General features: G+C 44.7%; 1 protein-coding gene across 1 annotated transcript in view; it reads right to left on the reverse strand.

Moving 5' to 3' along the window:
• Window positions 1–2,998: 2,998 nt before the first annotated feature.
• Window positions 2,999–22,922, reverse strand: part of ZNF830 (zinc finger protein 830) — an 82,820-nt gene continuing 62,896 nt past the window's right edge. The window contains exons 9-10 of the mRNA XM_082259796.1: window positions 20,567–20,643; window positions 2,999–3,747 (exon numbers count right to left, since the gene is read on the reverse strand). Coding sequence (XP_082115922.1) covers window positions 3,570–3,747; window positions 20,567–20,643 — 255 coding nt within the window. The 3' untranslated portion in view covers window positions 2,999–3,569. The remainder of the gene's footprint in view (window positions 3,748–20,566; window positions 20,644–22,922) is intronic.

The raw sequence follows: 22,922 nt of genomic DNA on the forward strand, positions 1-22,922 counted from the left end.
TGCGTCCCAAACGAGGACACAACGCCCGGAGGACTGGGCTCATCCTCCAAATGTAAGGTATCCTTAACCGAAATAATCAACTCATCCATGGTCGCCCGTTCTTCAGGTGACCCTGGGGAGGATGTATCAACACCCTCCACTTCAGCCTCCCCCTCAGACCCCGGGGGGTCTAAGGATGAGCGGGACCCTGAAAAGGGCACGCTCACAGCAGCAGCAGCAGCCATATCCCCATCTGAATCAGAAGAGAGAGACAGCCTGGGCCGTTTTCTCGCAGCCCGTTCAGACATCAGCATTTCCATATTTGCCACTAAAGTCGCAACTACAGCAGCCAGAACAGGTCGCAGCGGGGCCACAGGAGAACTGGGGCCCCCCACTAAAGCTGGAGGAAACTTGCTTTCCTGAGAATCCATGGCTCAAGTTATGAAAAAAGTACAGTGCAAAAAAGTAGTGTACTGTCCCTTTAAATAGCGCTGCGGAGTGCGCAGCCCACCGCTACGGTCACAGCTATGAAGACCCCCAAAAGAAGAAAAGAAACTGAGCCAGAAGCAGTATACAGAAGAAGACTGAAAGAGATAAACTGCAGAGCCCGCAGATCGTTGCTACCTGTGTCCTTGCTGCCTGTGAGGAAAAGGAAATGCTGCTGGAGGGGGCTGGCTATAAGCCAGACCCCAGGGAAAATGGCTGCCCCATAGGGATGCATAGGAGGCTACGCCAAGATGGCCGCCGACATGCGGCCGAACCGATCGTTCTACCGCCCACAAAATGGCGGCGGATGGCGCCAAAATGAGCTGTATACTCGCCCCAGAGGGGCCATACACGTGTGCATAGTAAAAACATGGCGGACCGCGCAAAATAACCCCCGCAGCAGCCGCCGCACCACACACAAGTCTGTACCCCCAAACAAGCACCTAAGGTGACACAGGGACAGGGACCCCCGGCAAAACATACAGATCTGCACAAAGCGAACCCCGCAGGGATCGCACAGGGAGTCACACAGGCACAGACATGGGGACACACAGCAACACAGACTGCCACCCCAGACAGAAGGCCCCACACAGAAAGTACTTACCCGTACCCGATGGCGTGGGGAGCCTCCATGCACGGATAAACCTCTGTCCTCACCTGACAGGGAGTGCCGTGAGCCAGGGACATGACGCTGCAGCAGCGCAGACGAGTCCTATGAGGTAGCCACCTCACGGCTGCATCCCTGCAGGGAACAGGGATGGGTCGTTCTTAATGCCAGGGCGAACCATAGCTGAATGCTCGATGGCGGGCTGGGGGTCCATCTGACCCTCTGTGCCCTGGAGAACCAGGGCGGCCAGTCCGAATCCCAGCACCGTATGATCCATCTTCATCCGAAGAATAAACTAACACTAAAGCTGACAAAATGAACAGCTAGTAAAGTGAGAGAAAAAAACTGACATTTAAAAGAAAGTCAAATAAAAGATATAGGAAGGCTGAGACTGAAGCCCCAGCACAAGGTAGCCTGACTATTTCTGACGCTAGGCAAATTAAAACTGAGTTGGGAGTGGTGATGCAGGGGGGGTATTGACCGGATGGGACAGCCCCCGTGGGTGTGTATATGCTAATGCCTTTTGTCTTTGGACTAAGTCTATATGCCTAGCTATTCCTACGGATAGGAAGACAATACCCATCATTGACTCTAATTGTGTTGATGTGGGAATCAAGTAATTTTCTTTCCTTCAAGCATGGTGGAAGGAAAGAAAATCGCATAATCTATGGGCTGCTTTACTTGTCTACAACACTGAATTGTAAATTAAGTCAAGGCCTCTTCAATCCTAGAGGGCAGACCCCCCAAGGGGGTCTTCAGAGACTGGGTTCCATGGTGATAAACCATGGCCCTGGACCTGTATAGCACCCTGCAGCTAACTCAACACATTGCATGAAGTGCAAAGGCGAGTGCCCATTCAGAATCCAATGCCAATGCAAAATCAAGTTTTAAAGCTGAAGTTATATTTTTAAGTAGAACTAAGGGCAACATTTTTTTCCCTTGGGATAGAGTAAAGGAGGGTTATAACCCATCAGTTTTTTTTTTTTTTTGCCATCTGTGTCCCATACGGGAGATTTCCCTTAACTTCCTGTCCCAAAGCCAAAAACAGGAAATGAGAGAAAATGCCTCTAAAGTGAGGGAATACTGGGGTGTAACCCAAATTAGTGTCCCCATTGGAAGATTACCCCTCTATTACAGTTATGGTGTGAACCCAAAATAACGGAATTTTTGTAAAATCTTACCTGTAAAATTCTTTTCTCTGAGTCCTCCGACAGTCGCCGCCCCCGCCCCTCTTTTGGGGTTTGTTTGTGTACTCTACTGCTATGCTACTGAAACTGAGTTGGGAATGCAGGAAGCAGGGAGGTATTGACTGAGAAGACCACCCCCTAGGGGTGGGATATGCTAAAAGCTTTGATATTAACAAATTTTGTTGCCTAGCTACTCCTGCGGAGCAAAGGTCAATAACCCCAAGTGGCGGCGACTGTCGGAGGACGTAAGAGAAATGGGGTTTTCTTTTACTTTCATTCTCGATGATAATGGTAAACGGGGCAACGAAAGAGAGTGAACCTCCTCAACGGGCACAGACAGCAATACAACCTGACAGGTGTTCTAGCCCCTCTCCACTCCATCCAAAACAAAAAAAAAAGATTTGCCTTTACTTACACTTTAACACACATCGTTATTCGTCTTCAACTGCACACAAAATCTATTCTTACACTTATGGCAACTAAAAGAAAATGAATTAAAGAGAAAAAGTGTTCATATACAGCTACAAAATTTTCACAAACTTTATAAACACCCAAACAGAGTTTATCAACTGTTACAGCACATAATATGTTTTATAGTTTCAAAATCTATAACTGTACAAAATGTTACAAAGTACTGATAGCAAAAAACACAGCACAAATTATGATACTTAAAGTGACCCTGACACTATCCTAAAAAGACTCAACAAGACACACCTTGTCCAATAGGGAATGAGGGAGATATTTTCCTGCTTCAAGAGTTCCTCTGCACACTCCAACGTCAGATAGCGGGTCTTCAGTCTTGCTCTGTGGTTCTTCCTGCTGAACCCCTATGTCCCTACATGAAACAGTAGTGATCGCAGGGGTCAGCTGGAAAAACCACAGCACCCAGTTGGGGACATGCAACACAACTATAACTGTAGGATTACAGCAACTTTCAGAGCTAATAAAGTGAGTGAAGCCACCTGCTGGACAGATAAGTATTTAGCCTGTTCCTTTAAAGTGTGCCTTGCATTCAGTTTGTTTGGAATAGGGACAAGGTACTTTAAAAAATAAGAATATAAGAAAAGTATTAGACAAAAAAAAAAAGGGAGGTGGCACAGAGAATTTACTAAAAACCTCTATTTACAATAGCACTCAGTTCCATTTCATATATTTTGTCATTTATTTATCCTCCTGGTAAATAGATGATATACTTTAGGAGTATTGGATTCTTGCATAGGAATATTTGATCCGACCATGAGGGGAAAACAGTAAATCAGTTTGTGAGGGTCTTTGATCAGAAGAAAATCTTTTTTCACAATATCTCCAAGCTATAGAAAAGCTCCTTTTTCTCGCCAATTCTGACCAATCATGACTGGTAAAAAATCTTCATCATCACTTTCAGCATCCTGTTCATTTTTGCCTTCTTTTGACTTCATAACTTCGTTCAATGACTCATTTAAGACATCTCTGCGGTCTCTTAAATGTTCAATTCGCCTGTAGCATTCACTGGAAGACAGAGCAAAGAGTAAATACATACAATAATATAATACAATTATATAAATCTTCTAAATTGTGGAAACATAATATTTAACCACTTCAGCGCTCAAACCTGTATACCCGTTTAACCACTTGCCGACTGCTCACAGTATATTTACTGCGGCAGTCAGCCCCTCACAGGAAGAGCGACGTAGTACTATGTCGCTAGCCTGTGAGGGCTCTGGGGAGCGAGCGCGCGCCGCCGGAGGCGCGCTCCCACTCCCGCGCGGTCACGGACCCCCCACGCGTGTGACCGGCGGACCCGATGTCCGCCGGTCACTCGGCGATCGTCGGTGGAGAGGGAGAAAGGCAGGCGGCTGATGTAAACAAGCCGCCTGTCATTCTCCCCGGTGTAGAAACAGTGATTATACGGTTCTACTATGTAGGACCGTTGATCACTGTTCCTACACCTCAAGCCACAGCCAATCACAGTTAAAATCACGCCCCTAGGGACACACACCACCCCTCCCTCTCAAAAAAGTTAACCCCTTCAATGCCAGTGTAATTTTACAGTAACAGTGCATATTTATAGCACTGATTACTGTAGAAATGTCACTGGTAACCCCAAAAGTGTCAAAAATGTCAGTCAAGGGTCCGATCTGTCCGCTGCAATGTCACAGTACCGCAAAAAAAAAATCGCAGATCGCCGCCATTACGCGTTAAAAAAAAAAAACAACAAAAATAACAAAAATCTTTCCCTTTGTTAGTAAACACGATAACTTTTGCGCAAACCAATCAAAATACGCTTTTTGTGATTTTTTTTTACCAAAACATATGTAGCATAAAACAAATTGGCCGAAAATGTTAAAAGATTTAGATTTTTACATTTTTTTGGGGGAATTTCATATAAAAAAATTTTGCAAAAATATTGTTATTTTTGCAAAATTGACGCTCTTTTTTTGTTTATAGCGCATGATCAAAAAATTGCATAGCTGATCAAATACCACCAAAAGAAAGCTCTGTTTGTGGGAAAAAAGGACGTCAAATTAGTTTAGGTACAGTGTCGCACGACCGCGCAATTGTCCGTTAAAGTCACGCAGTGCCGAATCGCAAAATAGGCCCTGGTCGGAATGGGGGTAAAATCTTCCGGGGCTTAAGTGGTTAAGGACCAGAGCAGTTTTTACTCTCCTGCTGTGGGCCTGTTGATCTGGCAAAAAAAAAAAAAAATATTATAATATATATATATATATATATATATATATATATATATATATATATATATATATATATATATATATATAAAAAACAAAGTAATACACAGTGGAGGAGATTTACTAAAACTGGTGCACATAGAATCTGGTGCAGCTGTGCATCGTAACCAATAAGCTTCTAACTTCAGCTTGTTCAAATATAAACTTTTTTTCAATTTTGCACTTTTTTTTAAAGTTTCATTAAAAAAATAAAGGACCATAATGATTTAAACACATTGACAAATAATTGATACTTGTGATTTAAAAATAATAGTGAAGAAGAGAAGGTGTTATATAGGAACTTTTTCTTTGTTTGTTAAACTTGCAATGTTCAATTAAAGAAAAAGTTCACCTTCAGGAAAAACTACTGTAACATGTTTCCGATCCTGCTGCCACTACCATGTCCCTGCACTCCCTGTGACAGCAGGCTGGGGATCTTCTCCCATACCTGCTGTCAGTATTTGAAAAGAGCGAGGCTGTGCAGGGCTCTGCCCACATGGCTGCCTTTCATTAACAGAGTTCTGTGAATGAATGATCTACAAGTACCGACACAGCCTTTGTGGCGGTCGGCTTGTAGTTCTCAATGAACTACCACAGCGCTGTTGAGCGATCTAATAATTAAAGGAGTTGTAGAGGCAGAAGTTTTTTTTTTTTATCTTAATGCGTTCTATGCATCTGTATCTGCCAAATGTTTCTTATTTCTATTCATCAGGTTCTGAGATTTACAGAGCCCCCACAAAAGAAAGCCTGGTAGATGCCACCTCTTACACCTCATTTAACTCACAGCTGCAGCAAGAGTCCAGCAGATTACAGAGGCTGGACTCACAGTTTTAAATCAGATAGTTGTGGGTGCTCAGCCTGTACAAAACAATGACAAGCTGACAGTGGCCGCAGCTGTCTGCAGGTTTTAAGGCATAAACCCATATTGAACAGTTATCTTTTGTTAGGGACAAATGAATGCTTACAGAAGCAGGCTATGATCATCTGTCCCAACTAACTGCAGGTAATTGCTCCATGTGTAATTACATCTGAATGCTTGCAGAAAGCTGCGGCCACTGTCAGCATGTCATTGCTTTGTTTAGGCTGAGCGGCCAAAACTATCCGCATCCACCCGTGAATCCAACTGCAGGAATAAGCTGAATTCTTGCTGCAACTGTTGGTTGAATCCCATGTGAATGAGGCCTTACAGTTAGGGAATACAGTGGTCTCTTCTCTTAAACTCAAGCCTGCAGATAAGACAATGAAACATCAGCAGCAGAATGATTAGGTCATACTTCTGTTTACACTTCTTGCTAATCCTAATAGCATGTTTTTTTTTAGCACATCTACATGCAGCACTGCTAATTGGCTCTCAATGGTGCCACCCCCAGATATTTTAAACTAGTTGCATTTAAAAGCAAATGTATTAATGCAGATCTAAATTATTCTATGTACAGTATACCTGTCTGGGGTGCTTTAAAGTGGATGTAAACCTGATTTATAAAATTTCACCTGGGCACATTTATCTCTCTTCAAAGCCCTAAGTCCCGTGGCTTTCTCCTTCTCTGTTCTTCTGTTATAAGTATTATAGCTTCTGACAATTTCTACGTCAACTGAGAAAAAACCAGGCTGCATTTTGTGTCGGGTGGGCGCTATAAATAGATTAGCAGAGCGCTGGTTTATTCACTGTACAGCTCTTCATGTTTCTGCCTATGTGGAGAGGGGATGTGTGCCTTTCCTCCAATCAGCTGTCTCACACTGTATGGCCAAACTTCCCTCTCACTGGTGAATTAGAAAGTAAAACTTATGTAGGAGGATCTGTATCGTCTGAGGCTGTTCACTTCATTGGGTATGTGTGAGGGTGTACATCCACTTTAAGTATTTTTGTATAAATATATAAAAGTGAAAATCTTAAATGGTTAAGATCACCTTATGGAACATGTTACACATTACACTCATATTCAGGGTGTAAAGTGTAACATGCTCCAGCACCTCTCTAAATAATAACAAGTGGGCTATATTGCCTCCTCCAAGAGGCTGTCCCCAGCTGGTATATAACCCCCAAGTATTAGAAGTATCAGAACTCCATAGAGGGGTGGGTTCTGTGTCCGTCGATGAACAGTAAGTACAAAAATCCCATTTTCTCTTTCGTTCATTGTTGGACACAGCGCTCCATAAATCATAACTAGTGGGATGTACAAAAGCAGTGCCAAAAGGAAAATAAGGGGTGGAGAAAATATCCAGAGGCTAAACATAGGAGCCCTTAACCGGGACACAGGAGCCCCGTCTGAAAAAAATGGATTTTTGTAAAATCTTACCGTAAAATCCTTTTCTCTTAGCTCATCGACAGACGTAGTCCTCGGTGATACAGCACCTTCGGGTTATGTTACCTCCGCAGGAGCAGGACTAGACAGGAAATTAAAAAGCTCTGGCCACACCCTAGGGGCAGTCCCAGAGGGTATATCCTCTCTCTCTCTGCCTCAGCAAATCAGTTATGTGAAAAAGCAGTGCTTAGAGAATTTAACCCAACCCAACTCCAAAACAGAGGGGCGGGGACTACGTCTGTCGATGAGCTAAGAGAAAAGGATTTTACGGTAAGATTTTACAAAAATCCATTTTTCTCTAGCGCTCATCGACAGACGTAGTCCTCGGTGATACAGCACCTTCGGGAAGTCCCAGAGCAGTATCACAACTGAGGGGTGGGAAAATGGAAATCAAATCCCAATCTAGAAGGCCCAACCGGTGCCAACTAGAAGTTTACAATGCTCATCCTTAATGATGAGACTCAACAAAAAAATTTTCAAACAGAAAAAAAACCCTCGAGGTAGACCACCGATCTCCTCAAATTGCGGCCTGCAAAACCTTGCGGCCAAATGAGGCATCCGCCGATGCCGTCACATCAATTTTATAGAATTTTGTAAAGGTATGTACCGACGACCAGGTGGCCGCCTTACATACCTGGACCACTGACGCCTGATGGCGAAAGGCCCAGGAAGTACTGAGCGCTCGAGTGGAGTGCGCCCTAACAGGGAACGGAGGACTCTGACCCTTAATAGAATAAGCCTGTACCACCGTTTGTCTAATCCATTTGGCAATGGTCGCGGCAGATGCAGGCAAACCCTTTCTGGGGCCATCCGTGATCACAAAAAGTGAATCCGTCTTACGGAATGATTCCGTAGCTTTCAGGTATACCCTGATTGCCCGAACCACATCTAAGGAATGCAACGCATGTTCCCGATGATGCTTGGGCTGAGGACACAAGGAAGGTAGTACAATATCTTCATTCAGATGAAAATCTGAAACCACCTTGGGAAGAAAAGATGGCTTAGGATGAAGTACTACCTTATCCCTATGAATCACTAGGTATGGTGACTGGCATGATAATGCAGCCAGTTCTGACACCCTGCGAGCAGAAGTAATAGCCACCAAGAAGGCCACCTTCTGGGATAAAGTAAGCAAGGGAATCTCCCTGATGTTTTCAAAGGGAGGTTTCTGTAGAACCGACAAAACCAAATTAAGATCCCAGGGCGGTAAGGGCGCGCGGACTGGAGGAGCCAGGTGCCGCACCCCCTGGATGAAATTCCGCACCAAGGATTTGGTAGCTAAAGGCTTCTGAAAGAAGATTGCTAATGCTGAAACTTGACCCTTGATGGTGCTCAAGGCTAGCTTCTGCTCAACCCCTTGTTGCAAAAAGGCCAATATTCGAGACACCGAATAGGTACGTGGAGGAAATCCTAAAGATTCGCACCACGCAATATAAGTCTTCCATGTGTGATAATAGACTTTGCTGGAAGTCGCTTTCCTTGCTTTAATAAGGGTAGGAATGACTGAAGTAGACAAACCTCTGTCCTTCAGTACTTGGGTCTCAATGGCCAGGCCATTAAAACCAGCGACTGTAAAGCACGAAGGTAAATTGGTCCTTGAGACCACAGACACTCCCTGAGACGAAGTTCCCACGGAACGTCTGCGACTAACATGTCCAAGTCGGCCAGGCCGGCTTGAGGAGGCCAGCCTAGAATTTCTAGGACCACTGGCGCTGATTGGATCTGAACCAGGCGTCCCTAGAGCTATCTGGCCCCGACCATCCGAGAAAGTCTGGTCGTTTTCTGTTCCCACACATTTATCAGATACCTGATAGTTATCAGGAAAGGTGATCTTTTCTGGTTGAACCTCAGGGACCGAAGTCACCCGACTAGAGGCTACTTGGCCTATCTGGTCAACCAGATCCGATTCCTGTGAGGTATCGGGACTAATCTTAGGAAAAGGTAAAGGAAAAGATCTTTTCAGGGAACGGTAACTACCGCTTCCTGTGGTACTTAAATGTTGGAAGGGAAGAATCGCACCGGTAGTAGTGGTTGATGCTCGATCTAATGTCCTGAATACCGGTGAAAACGTCCCCCCACCCTGAAACCGGGTGGGGGCGCACCTTCAGGCTGTGTACTCCTTTGCTTCGGGTTTGGCTGGGTTGGTCCTTTGCTTGTCCGACCAGCCCTTCTTGAACCCTCCTGGAGGAGTCTTGCCTTTCCCGCTAGTACCAGCCAGGCGCCCTTTATGGGCGGTAAAGAAAGGTCCTCGCTTGTTGCGAGGTCCCTTAGCTTTAGCAGCCTGTGGCAAAAAAGTGCTCTTGCCCCCAGTGGCATCCTTAATGATTTCATCTAGGTTGGCCCCAAATAGACGATTCCCCTGAAAGGGGAGATTTGTCAAGGTCTTCTTGGAACCTAGGTCAGCTGACCAGCATTTTAACCACAGCACACGTCTGAGGATGACCGCTGACATAGATGCATGCCCTAATAAGGGAGTAGTGTCCAAGGCTGCGTCACAGATAAACTGTAGCCCTTGTATAATCTGTTCCATCAAATCAGATGTCTCCTGGGGAATATCTTTTCCCCTAAGATCTTGGCGTACTATTTTCGCCCATTCCGTAAGTGTCTGGGAAACTAGACCAATAACAATTACTGGTCTAAATGCTGACCCTATCAGAGAGAAGATGGTGCGGGACTCTGCTTCCATCTTTCGATCCACCGGATCCTTAAAGGACGAAGTGTCCTCCACTGGAATAACCGTGGCTTTATTCAGCCTGGCAATAGGCGGATCCACGACTGGTGGTACCGTCCATTTCTTAATGATGGATTCCTCAAACGGATAGCGTCTAGCAATACGCTTGGAAATAGTAAAGGTACGTTTAGAATGCTCCCATTCTCCTTAATCTGATTACCGAAACATTTAGGTACAGGAAAAGCCTTCATCGTCTTGATGGGCTTATTAGTACCAAAAGGAATCTCTGTTTCAGTTGCCTCTGCCGGTAAAGCCTCAAGTTTTAAGGTTTCCTGCACTGCCACAACTAGTGCGTCCACCAATGCTTCTTCCTGAATAATAGCAGGAGAAGAAGCGTCCTCCTCACTGTCTGAGGGGGCTTTACCTGGGATAACAGCCCTTGCAGAGGAACCTGCAACTGCCGTGACCACCTCTGAATCTGAGTCAGAGGTGTCAGATGGTATAGGGGTAGGCGGGGGTCGCTTCCTTGACCCCCGTCCCTGACAGGCCGCCTCCACCCGAGCCACCATAGACTCCAAAATTGCTGTAAATGACTCTATACTCTGTGCACCGGCGGGTCCCGTGGCCCCCTCGAGGGAAACAGGTGGGGGAATATGTGTGGCAGGGTCCATGATAACTCCAGTTACTTCCTGGATAATATAATTCAAAAATAAAACTTTTTTTTTTTTTTTTTTTTTTTTTTTCGACCCCCAGCGCCACAAAAGCCCCTTAGTGTTACCTGCTAGGGATCCCTATCGATCGAGAGAGAGAGAGAGATAGACCCCCAGGCTCACCACTTGATGCTCAGAGTTTAACTGCAACAGGTTACAGCGCTGTCTTAACAAACAGGAAGTCTTTTGGCTGGCTGCCCAGGAAGAAAGGAGGCGGCTCCGCCCCTCTGTACGCCTTCCGGCGCCTCCCCCAAGCTCCACGAGGTGTTTGGATCACCTCAAACATGGCCGCCCCCATGCTGGAGACACGAGGCTCCGCCAAAATGGCGGCTCGTGCGATCCAGCAAAAAAAATGGCGGCGGCCCGTACTGAATAGCGGTGTGCTGCAGGGCACACAACACTCTCACTGCATGGGGATATGGCGTGGTTGGCGGTACCGGCCCTGGCGGACCGCATGGCCGTTCGGGAGGCCTGCTAATAGCTGGAGATCTGATTAGGAAGGCAGTCTACATGTCCGTGGCTTCTGACTGGTAGGTAGCTTATTCTTAACCCATAAGATTCCCAGAATGCCACAGATTACATCTTTAAGACATGTATACAATTAGATTGTTAGCTCCCAAACCAAGCCTCCTGGCTTTTTTGCACACATAAAATCACACTCAAAATAGGAGGATCTGTGTCATGTTGTAGGATAGAAAGGGACTCTATCTTACCATACAGAGAGGGGCCCGCGTTCACCACAACACCCGTCAGGGGGAAAGGGGGAACATACTACTCACCATACCGGAACCAGGCGGGCACCAACTCCTGACAGTACCCCTCTCCACCAGGGCGGGAGGGCTGTCGACCGATACGGACGCCGTGACTCATGGTCTTTGGCGTTTCGGCGAGACATTTAACTCGCGTGGACAGTCCTTTAATGGGACTTTGTCGCGGCCGACCCAGCGCGGAGCTATGGCCTGCACGCGCTCGTAGGCTGAACTGGGGTGACCACCGGATCTCAACATCCAGCCCGTCGCCCAGTTCAGCTTTCTTGCTTGAAGATCTCACAGGAACACTGGAGAAAAAAGCTGTCTAAAAAAAAAAAATCCTTTAAGAAAAAATTCTTGCCAGGACCTAAGATCCCAGCAAGGTATCTAGGTCCTTACTCCTAACTAGACAGAAAATAACTGATTTGCTGAGGCAGAGAGAGAGAGGATATACCCTCTGGGACTGCCCCTAGGGTGTGGCCAGAGCTTTTTAATTTCCTGTCTAGTCCTGCTCCTGCGGAGGTAACATAACCCGAAGGTGCTGTATCACCGAGGACTACGTCTGTCGATGAGCGCTAGAGAAACAAAGGTTTAAAGAAAAAACACCCCTCAAGAGGGAATAGACCCTCTTAAACAGCAGCCTGCAAAACTTTGCAGCCAAAAGAAGCATCCGCAGATGCCAAAGTATCTACCTTATAGAATTTTGTGAAGGTATGCACGGATGCCCAAGTGGCCGCCTTGCAAACTTGCGATATTGAAGCCTAATGACGGAAGGCCCAAGAAGCACTCAGCGCCTGAGTAGAATGCGCCGTGACAGGAAAAGGTGGAACCTGACCTTTAATGGAGTAGGCCTGAATCATTGCCTGATCCATTTGGAGATGGTAGCCAAAGAAGCGGGTCTGACCTCCGTAACCGTAACCACAAAAAGCGGGTCTGACCTCCAAAAAGACTCAGTAGCTGCCAGATACACCCGAATCGCACGAACATCATCCAAAGGTATGCAAAGCAAATTCCTTGGGATGAGCTAGCTTGGGACACAAGGAAGGAAGCACAATGTCCTCATTCAAATGGAAGTAAGAGACAACTTTGGGCAGGAAAGATGGACAGGAACGAAGAACCACTTTGGCCCTATGGACCACTGAATAGAGACCAAAACAGGATAATGCCGCCAATTCCAATGCCCTGCTGGCTGAGGTAATAGCCATCAAGAATGTCACTTTCTGGGATAAATGTAGGCAAGGGAATCTCCTGAAAATTCTCAATTGAGGTTTCTGGAGAACTGAAAGTACTAAATTGAAATCCCATGGCGGCAAAAGAGATCGTACAGGTGGAGCCACATATTGAACCCCCTGAATGAAGGTACGAACTAAAGAGTGCGTGGCTAGGGGTTGCTGAAAGAAGATTGCCAAGGCAGACACCTGGCTCTTGATGGTACTCAAGGCTGAACAACGCCCCGTTGAAGAAAGGTTAAGATCCAAGCCACAAAAAAGGATCGAGGATGAGTGCTAATCGACTCACACCAAGAAATTTACGCTTTCCAGGTACAATGGTATATCATACTGGGAGACTACTTCCTTGCCTTTATCATAGTAGGGATCGCTGATCCAGGCACACCTCTATCCCTCAGTACTTGGCTTTCAATAGCTAAGCCATTAAAACCAGCGACTGTAAAGCATGATGGTAGATTAGCCATTGGGACAATTGGTCTTCTCTGAGTGGAAGCCCCCAAGGGAGGTTTATGGCCACCAGGATGATTGTAAGATCCTCGCTCTTGATTCCTCAAAAGAACTGCAGAAGAAGTCTGAGCAGAATATGATACTGGCCTTACTGTGGCCCTTGAACGCCTGCGGTATCTGTCAGAGGACCCTTAACCTAGTCAGGAACTTCGGTATCCTCCGGTGGAGCCGAACCTGCTAAAGAAGCTGCATGTAAAACTGTGCAAACAGAACTGTCTTGAAGGTGGATACCACCAGACTCAGAACCTGTATGCAAAATGGGAGAGAGAACTATCTGTGTGACAGCAGCCAGTGAATCACGGCCTGTGGTCCCTGAAGTTTGTGCAAAGGAAGACCACCCTGGTCAGAAAAAGAATCAGACCTTGGGAAATCAATTGGACAGGGATAGGGGGAACCTTAGGTAGTTCAGACTCAGGACCTAAAAAACCTGAAAAAGAACAAGCTTTGTCCCCCTTTCTGGGTACCCCCAAAAGAAACATTTTGTGGATCTCCTTGATGTTCACCAAAGAAGTCCATGGGGCCATAAACCAGCGAAGATGTCCCCACACCCCAAAAATCAGTGAGGGCAGACCTTCATGCTGAAGGGGTCTTGTCTGCGAATCCGGAGAATCTAGCTTTAGGCTTACCAGACCAAGGATGCTTGGTTCCTCCCGGAAAAGATTTGAAAGATCTATTTTCCTTATTCTCCTTCCCAGAAGCACAAAATAATTTTCTGTGTGCTCAGAAGGAGGGCTCCCGTCTGATGTCATCCAGGGTAGCTCCAAACAGGTGATCACCTTGAAAGGGCAGATCAATTCGAGTTTTTTTAGCGGTTTGGTCTTCGGAATAATTCTTAAGCCAAAGCACACGCCTAATCACCACCGCTGAAATAGAAAGCTTGGACAGCACAGGAGCTGTATCCAAAGCTGCATCATAAATACACTGCAGCCCATGGACTAACTTGTCCACTAATCAACATAAGCAGCGGGGACCTGCTCACCCCCCAAGCCCTAATTCAGTTAGGGTCTGAGACACCAGGGCTGAGGCAAAGACTAGCTGCAATGTCGAACCAGCCATAGTAAACATGCTGCGTGCCACAGTCTCTGCTTTTCGGTCAGCCCGGTCCTTAAGGGATCGGGATTCCTTTACTGGGATCATGGTAGCTTTGTTTAACCTGGAAACAGGTTAAACAAAGCTACCTCCACTTTTTTTAAAAGGGACTCCTCAAAAAGGGTAACGTACAGCAAAACATTTGGGGACCACAAAGGTTAATTTAGGTTGTTCCCATTCTTTACAGGAAAACCTGTCAAAATAAGGCACATAAGGAAATACCTTTGGAGTGTGAGGTGACTTATGGGTACCAAACGTCCATGGCCACATCAGCCGCATCCTCCCTTTTTAAAGTCTCACGCACTGCAGTGATACCAGCGCTTTTTAATTCGCTACTGCGACCATGAAGGAATCATCCTCACAATCGGATGGATCTGGGGGTGTGATTTTAGGCTCCCTCTGGACAGGCAGAGTCCACGATGGCATCAGGCTCAGAATCAGATGAGACAGACTAAGCAGGAAAAGGTGAGGGACGCTTCCTCCTGGACCTTTGCCCACATGCCACTTTCACCCAGGACACTAAGGATTGCAGGACCACCGTCAGTGCAACCATGGGAAGCTGGGGTTTCCGAGGGACCTGCCACCACCATGAGGGGGTTAGTGGGGGAGATGTGACCCTGAGGCTCCATAAGGAAAAGAAGGCCTTGCAGTACAAAAACAATCTGTTGGCACAAGTAAAGGATTCCCCCAAAGCTTAGGGTACCTACCAGCAGAGAGAGAGAGAACAGGGACCGCCAAGGACTCACCCTACCAATCAGAGGAGCGCAGAGAATTCAGACCCAGCATCACCATGGATGCCATCCCTGTTCATATGTCCCGGGCACAGGAAGAGGAAACTGAAGAGAAAGGAGGAGGAGGAGCTTTGGAGATGACAGGCTTCTGTCATCTCCAGCGTCTCCCGGACTAAGGGAAAATGGCCTCCGTGACATCATCGGGCTACACAAACATGCCAGCTAGCTGGAGATCAGCCAGACTAAGGGAAAATGGCCTCCGTGACATCATCGGGCTACACAAACATGGCCGCCAACCAGAGACCAGCCAGACTAGGGGAAAATGGCCACCATCAGCTACAAACGCTGAAGCATGTTGCCAGGATCTTCCCTGCGCCCTCTGCAATGCTTCACCCTCAGCAAGGGGGCCCCCCAAAGGTAGGACACACGTTTGGGGAGACTGATACGCACTCTGCACCAGTCTGTGCACTGGGACTCCCCAGCACTATATCCACACTGGAAACAGTAGGGAATGCACCTAGGGGTCTCCTACACTGGGACCCCTCCAGGCTACCATGGCAGGACACACACTATCCCAGGACCTTTACAGAGTGGGGATAGTGGGGGATACCCCAAGGGTCTCTGATGCATTCTCTGCCCTGGGACCCCCACCAGACTCCAGGTCCAGACAGGGAAGAAAGGGAGTGCGGGAAGCCATGCTCACTGACAGGAGGGATTTTTGAGGATGGGAGGAGGTCCGACTGCCCCTGGAGGTTACCCCCGTCCACCCTAAAAAAAAAACGCCAAAAAGGGGAGGGGGGGGCTGTATTTATCCTTCCATGGTGTAGGTAATTCTCCAGACAGAAGCCTCTCCACCGAAGTAGGGAAGCTGTCGGCCAAGGGACCCAAGCCAGGTCGTATGTGACCCTGCGAAACGTTTAACTCGAGGTTAGCCTCTGTCCGTAAAGGCCATGTCTCGGCTGACCTAGCGCGTAGCTGCGGCTCGCACACGCTTGTTAACTGGGCTGAATCTAGATTATCCAGCCCGTCACCCAGCCCCGCAGTTGATTGTAGATCTCCCGAGAGAAAAAACAAAAAAGATGTAAGGAAGGAGAAAAAAATTGCTAGAACCAGAGATCCCAGCAGGGAGCCTAGGTCCTTACTCTTGACTAGACAGATTAAAACTGATTACCTAGAACAGAGCAGGCAGGTTATATACCAGCTGGGGGCAGCTCATGGGTGTAGCCAGGTATTTTTTGATCTGCCTTGTACTACTCCTGGAGGAGGCAATATAACCCACTAGTTATGATATATGGAGCACTGTGTCCGTCGATGAAGGAAAGTGAAATAACATTTTTCTTAGGTTTATGTTAAAAAATTTGTAAACAAATAATCTTTTTTCAATAATTTAGGCCAACATGTATTCTGCTACATTTCTTTACAAATAAAATAACCCAAATCAGTGTACATTAGTATGCATTATAGTTATAGAGTCTACAAACTATGGTATATATATATATATATATATATATATATATATATATATATTTGAGAATTTTATTTCCTGACCCTAAAATGTTAGGACAGTACAAATAACCCCAAATGATCCCTTTTGGAAAGTAGACAGTCTGAAATATTTGGTAAAAGGCACGACGAGTCTTTTGAAGAAGTTGTAATTTTTTTTTGTCACATTGCTCCGGCTAATAAAGAAATTATGAAGAAAAAATGTTTTTTTTGTTTTTGTTTTTTTAACAATTTTTGTTATACTGTCAGCAGTGCAGTACAGCGTCATCATATAACTGATGTGGTAGTGATCTTGGATACTGACTTGGGACAGTATGAAAATAAAAACAATTTAACATTTTTGAATTCAATATTTTAAATATTTTTTTTTTAAGATTTCTGTTTTTTACATATTCTCAGAGTGTTTCAGTCACCATAGTGACACTGTGACCAGTGTGATCTGAGACTGGAAAGAACCACATAAATTATCAGCACAGGTGCAGGTGAGCTCAACAGGCTTGCCTTTGACAGTATATTTGCCCTTCCTAATAACCTTGGCCAATTTAGAATTCAGCCAGAGAGAGCAGTGTCAGTCAAACCATCAAGAAATGTCCAGAAAGTTAGAATTATGAACATAGAATCTGTACAGGTTTAATGTGATCATGATCCCCAAAGTCTGTAGGTGGCATAAATTATTGTCTTAGGTGTACAATCCCAGTGGTATTTATACAGTGGGTACGGAAAGTATTCAGACCCCCTTAAATTTTTCACTCTTTGTTATATTGCAGCCATTTGCTAAAATCATTTAAGTTCATTCTTCTTCCTCATGAATGTACACATAGCACCCCATACTGACAGAAAAACACAGAATTGTTGACATTGTTGCAGATTTATTAAAAAAGAAAAACTGAAATATCACATGGTCCTAAGTATTCAGACCCTTTGCTGTGACACTCATATATTTAACTCAGGTGCTTTCCATTTCTTCTGATCATCCTTGAGATGGTTCTACACCTTCATTTGAGTCCAGCTGTGTTTGATTATACTGATTGGACTTGATTAGGAAAGCCACACACCTGTCTATATAAGACCTTCCAGATCACAATGCATGTCAGAGCAAATGAGAATCATGAGGTCAAAGGAACTGCCTGAAGAGCTCAGAGACAGAATTGTGGCAAGGCACAGATCTGGCCAAGGTTACAAAAAGATTTCTGCTGCACTTAAGGTTCCTAAGAGCACAGTGGCCTCCATAATCCTCAAATGGAAGACGTTTTGGGACGACCAGAACCCTTCCTAGAGCTGGCCGTCTGGCCAAACTGAGCTATTGGGGGAGAAGAGCCTTGGTGAGAGAGGTAAAGAAGAACCCAAAGATCACTGTGGCTGAGCTCCAGAGATGCAGTCAGGAGATGGGAGAAAGTTGAAGAAAGTCAACCATCACTGCAGCCCTCCACCAGTCGGGGCTTTATGGCAGAGTGGCCCGACGGAAGCCTCTCCTCAGTGTAAGACACATGAAAGCCCGCATGGACTTTGCTAAAAAACACCTGAAGGACTCCAAGATGGTGAGAAATAAGATTCTCCGGTCTGATGAGACCAAAATAGAACTTTTTGGCCTTAATTCTAAGCGGTATGTGTGGAGAAAACCAGGCACTGCTCATCACCTGTCCAATACAGTCCCAACAGTGAAGCATGGTGGTGGCAGCATCATGCTGTGGGGGGTGTTTTTCAGCTGCAGGGACAGGACGACTGGTTGCAATCGAGGGAAAGATGAATGCGGCCAAGTACAGGGATATCCTGGACAAAAACCTTCTCCAGAGTGCTCTGGACCTCAGACTGGGCCGAAGGTTTACCTTTCAACAAGACAATGACCCTAAGCACACAGCTGAAACAAGGAAGGAGTGGCTTCACAACAACTCCGTGACTGTTCTTGAATGGCCCAGCCAGAGCCCTGACTTAAACCCAATTGAGCATCTCTGGAGAGACCTAAAAATGGCTGTCCACCAACGTTTACCATCCAACCTGACAGAACTGGAGAGGATCTGCAAGGAGGAATGGCAGAGAATCCCCAAATCCAGGTGTGAAAGACTTGTTGCATCTTTCCCATGAAGACTCCTGGCTGTATTAGATCAAAAGGGGGCTTCTACTAAATACTAAGCAAAGGGTCTGAATACTTAGGACCATGTGATATTTCAGTTTTTCTTTTTTAATAAATCTGCAACAATGTCAACAATTCTGTGTTTTTCTGTCAGTATGGGGTGCTATGTGTACATTCATGAGGAAGAAGAATGAACTTAAATGATTTTAGCAAATGGCTGCAATATAACAAAGAGTGAAAAATTTAAGGGGGTCTGAATACTTTCCGTACCCACTGTATATGCATGTGTTCAACCATGCTGCACATTTAATTACCCTTCATCAGTCTATTGTCTTGGAGTGCATTTTAACTTTTTGGGCCATCATGAGATTTTCACCAGATCTACAGTCATTATATAAATGCGCTACAGCTGTACGGTTCCTACTACACTCACCATTTATTTATTTTTTGGAGCCTGTAAAACATTGCACCAGCAATCAGCAGATCGCTGGTGCCATGCAGGTCTCCTGCAGATCTGTCAGTATATCTGTGTGTCCGTACATCCAGTGTGGGCATGCAGATATTATATGACAGGAAAAATCAATGAATTACCGTGGAGCTCCACAGTGCTATGGTAGTTCACTTAGAAATACAAGCCGACAGCCGCAAAGGAACTGTGTGACTGAATGACGCAGGTGTGTGAAGGAACTTCTCATCCTAACCTCAAACTGCTGTCACAGGGAGGGGGGGGGGGAAATCGGGCAGTGGCTGAGGCATTGGGAACAGGTTACATGTTCCCAAAGGTGAACTTATCCTTTATTGCAAATCTGCTTGGCCCAAGAAGAGCAAAGCAACATGCTTGCTTTAAAGCCCAGTCCCCAAGTACTAGATAGCCACCCATTTCTCTCCCACCTCTCTATTCAGCTGCCAAGAGTGAAGAAAATATCCATTACTTCTAAGAATAGAAAAGCAAGTGACTCACTTCATGTGACAGCACTGATGCTTTGTGACTCGCTGTTCATTCACCCAGCGTGTCATCTGGGGGTAGGGAGACAGACAACCGTGTAGAAGCTCTAACTGGAGATCAGAGTATAGCATACATGGCGCTGTCTTTTCTCACTCCCAGCAGATGAATGAAGCAGCGAGAGAAAAAGAAAAAAAAGAAAAAAGTAACTTTATTGTTAGGAAGGGCATGAAGCTACCACAATCTTTAAATATAAATGTGAAGAGTTCAATACTGACACTGTGCGTTTAAAGACTTCACCTTCATTTTTATGTATTCGCGATACATTTATAGTTGTCCTTGAATTGATAAGTACATTAAGGTGATTTGCCATAGCAGTAAAATTCATTTTTCAGGCAATTTCTATTATAAATTGATAGCTCCTCTCTCCTTTTTTTTCTCTGGTATTAACATGCTACCCTAATGGAGCCTTCAAGTGGCTGAGAAAAATTGCACAGGCATGGTCCACCATTGTAACTATAAAGAAGTAGATTTAAAGCAATAATGTGAAGCCCAAATAATCCTGTACTGGGTTCTCTGTATCTCCACTTATAAATCTTTCTCAAAGTGTCATCATATGCATATTAATACACACCATGACTGTAATGCGGCTTAGGATTATATAATCCTTTCACCTACACACACTGTAAGGATATGTGGAATGTTAACAGTACTTCTTTCTGTGAAAGAAAAAAGCTGCCTAGGACAGCCAAAATCATTTGTATTTAAGACTGGGGCATCTGGCTCTATAAAAAAAAAAAAAAAAAGTTTTGTGAAAATAAAGTCCATCCTATTACATTAATTAAGTAATACTTGGCCCAGAGAGATGCCTGTGAAATTAATTTGTCTGTATGATTGTCTGAAAAAGCTCTAACAAGAAACCTGTCAAGTGAGACCTTAGTTAATTGCAGCTTTCAATGGAGCAAACTGCAACATGGGTAATATGAGGTCACTAAGGTAATAAGAGAAGTTCCACTTTGAAAATGGCAAAATCATGAAGTTTAAAAATGAAAAACAAAACTTTATCTCTAAAAAGCCAAACCAATCTGCATACATCTGTTCATCAATTTCCTCAATCTGCCGATCCAGTCGACCTTCCTCGTCTTCTTCTGCCACAATTGCTTCAGACACCTTTAACATAAAGTGTTAAAATTGGAAAAAAGTTCACATAAGCAGAATGTTACAACAGGAATTTGTTTTATGGCATACCTTTACATTGTTGGAAAATAAACCACCAAGAACAAAATTACCCCAAGCAAAATCATTCCTCAACCACATGATCTTACAATGGCGTCGACTACATCTTAAACGGAAAAAATTTAGTGTCGGGCTGTTTAACATCCTGGGATGTAGACAACGTGTTGAGTACATGCTTTGATGCTAGATACTTTTTTTAACATAGATTAGCCCATAAAATACTTTAATGCGCAAACCAAGAAAATTTTGATTCTCTATTAGAAGGCTATGAAAAACATAACATATTCAAGACATCTTTCAATATCTGTCCATCACATGGGGTGCAGGAAAATTTACTTTGAATGCTTGAAGTTTCATTACGCTTGTGAGTATATTTTACATGTCGGAAATTGCGCAATAAGCAATTGTGTTCCTTTTTCATATAAATGCTTGATCAATGAAGGGTAACAACTTAGCAGCCACATTAGGGGAGGTTCCATGAGGATACACCTATCTCACAGTCACTTGAAGGGCGCTACAACTACATACCCTTAGTGGGGGCTTTTGCCTACTAATGGGTGGCTAGACCTTTTCACTGTGGTCTCTCTAACTGGAAAGTATTCATTCATTACACATGGTGGAGCTCTGACAAATGGTCACTTGGTGCACTGAACAAATATAATAAAATAAATACGCGATATGGTGAATAACAAATTAAAGTGAGATCCGTAAAAAAATTATCTGCAGCAGCTGTGCACAAAACATGAAAATACAAAAAAACAGTGCTAGCAGCATGTGAACATATAAAAACCAAAATATACCTAGTATAATCGATAATAAAAAGTTTTCTTGTGCTCCAATCTTTTTGAAAGTGCTGAAGTGCTCCACATAAATTCACTCCGCGATGTGACACCCCCCCCCCCCCCCTGTGTCCCTCCTTACCAAAATCAATGGACCCCCAGCTTTTCAGTCTGGGAGTCACACAGGCTTGGTTTTTATTAGACTGAGGGGTCACGAGGAACAAATCAAGGACTCCCAAGTAAAGTTCTCAGATAATCCAAGTGCAGAACAAAGAGAAGGAGCCAATAGTGAAGTACCGCTAAACTCAAGGTCCTGGATGATGCTCCCCGGGGAGGACGAAACGCGCTGAAGTAATTTCCAGTTCCAAGTTTTAACAACGTCACTGCTGGTTGCCGTGGAACGCATAGTGGTTACGGCATTCGCGGAACCATCTTGCATTCTACACGCTTGTTTTTATCTTCAGTCCTGTAAGTATGTTTTTACTGCGCAATTAAACTCCAACCCTATGGTACTTCACTATTGGCTCTCTTTGTTCTGCAATTGAGGATTATCTGCATTATCTAAGAGCTTTATTGGGGAGTCCTTGAATCGTTCCCTGTGACCATTCAGTCTAATAAAAGTCAAGCCTGTCTGACTCCAAGACTGACAAGCTGGGGGGTCCATTGATTTTGGTAAGGAGGGACACAGAGGGGGTGTGTGTCACATCACAGAGTGAATTTATGTGGAGCACTTCAGCACTTTTAAGAAGAGTGGAGCACAAGAGCAATTTTTATTATCGATTAAACTTGATATATTTTGACTTTTGAACATTTTGGTTTTTTATATGTTCACATTGATGCTAGTGCTGTTTTTTTGTATTTTCACTTGAAGCATTGTTTGGCCTGGAATAAGCACGTGTGCAGCACCTCTATCACCAGTATTGGAATTGGGAGTAATTCTGTCTCTGTCATCCATCTTCTATCTATGCCATATTTGAAGATTTCGCATTCCGAACTGAATATTGTTTTGGCCTACTTTGCTTTGCACAGAATTGGCACTTTATTTGGACATTATTTATTTTGCACATATTACCTGGCATTTTATGTGAATATAATCATTCCTATATGTTTATGCCTATACGTCTGTGTACATATGTATATATATTAGTGATCGACCGATATCGGTTATTCGTTGCCGATATTTTGGCCATTGCATATCGGTATCGGCCGATATTGGCAGATATTTTCGTACATTTAAAAAAACTTTTATTTTTTATTTTTATCACTTGACAGGTACTCTTGTAGAGGGATCTGGTGGTCTAAAAGACCCCAAACCCCTTCTCTGCACTTAAAAGCATTCACAATGCCAAGTTTGGCTGTTTAGAATGCTGTCATTTTTTTGAATCTTGTGCCGAGTACCCGGAAGTGATGTCATGACATCACTTCCAGGTTTTT

The sequence above is a fragment of the Pelophylax lessonae genome (assembly GCF_965119305.1).
Source record: "Pelophylax lessonae genome assembly, chromosome: 5".
Lineage (NCBI taxonomy): Eukaryota > Metazoa > Chordata > Amphibia > Anura > Ranidae > Pelophylax > Pelophylax lessonae.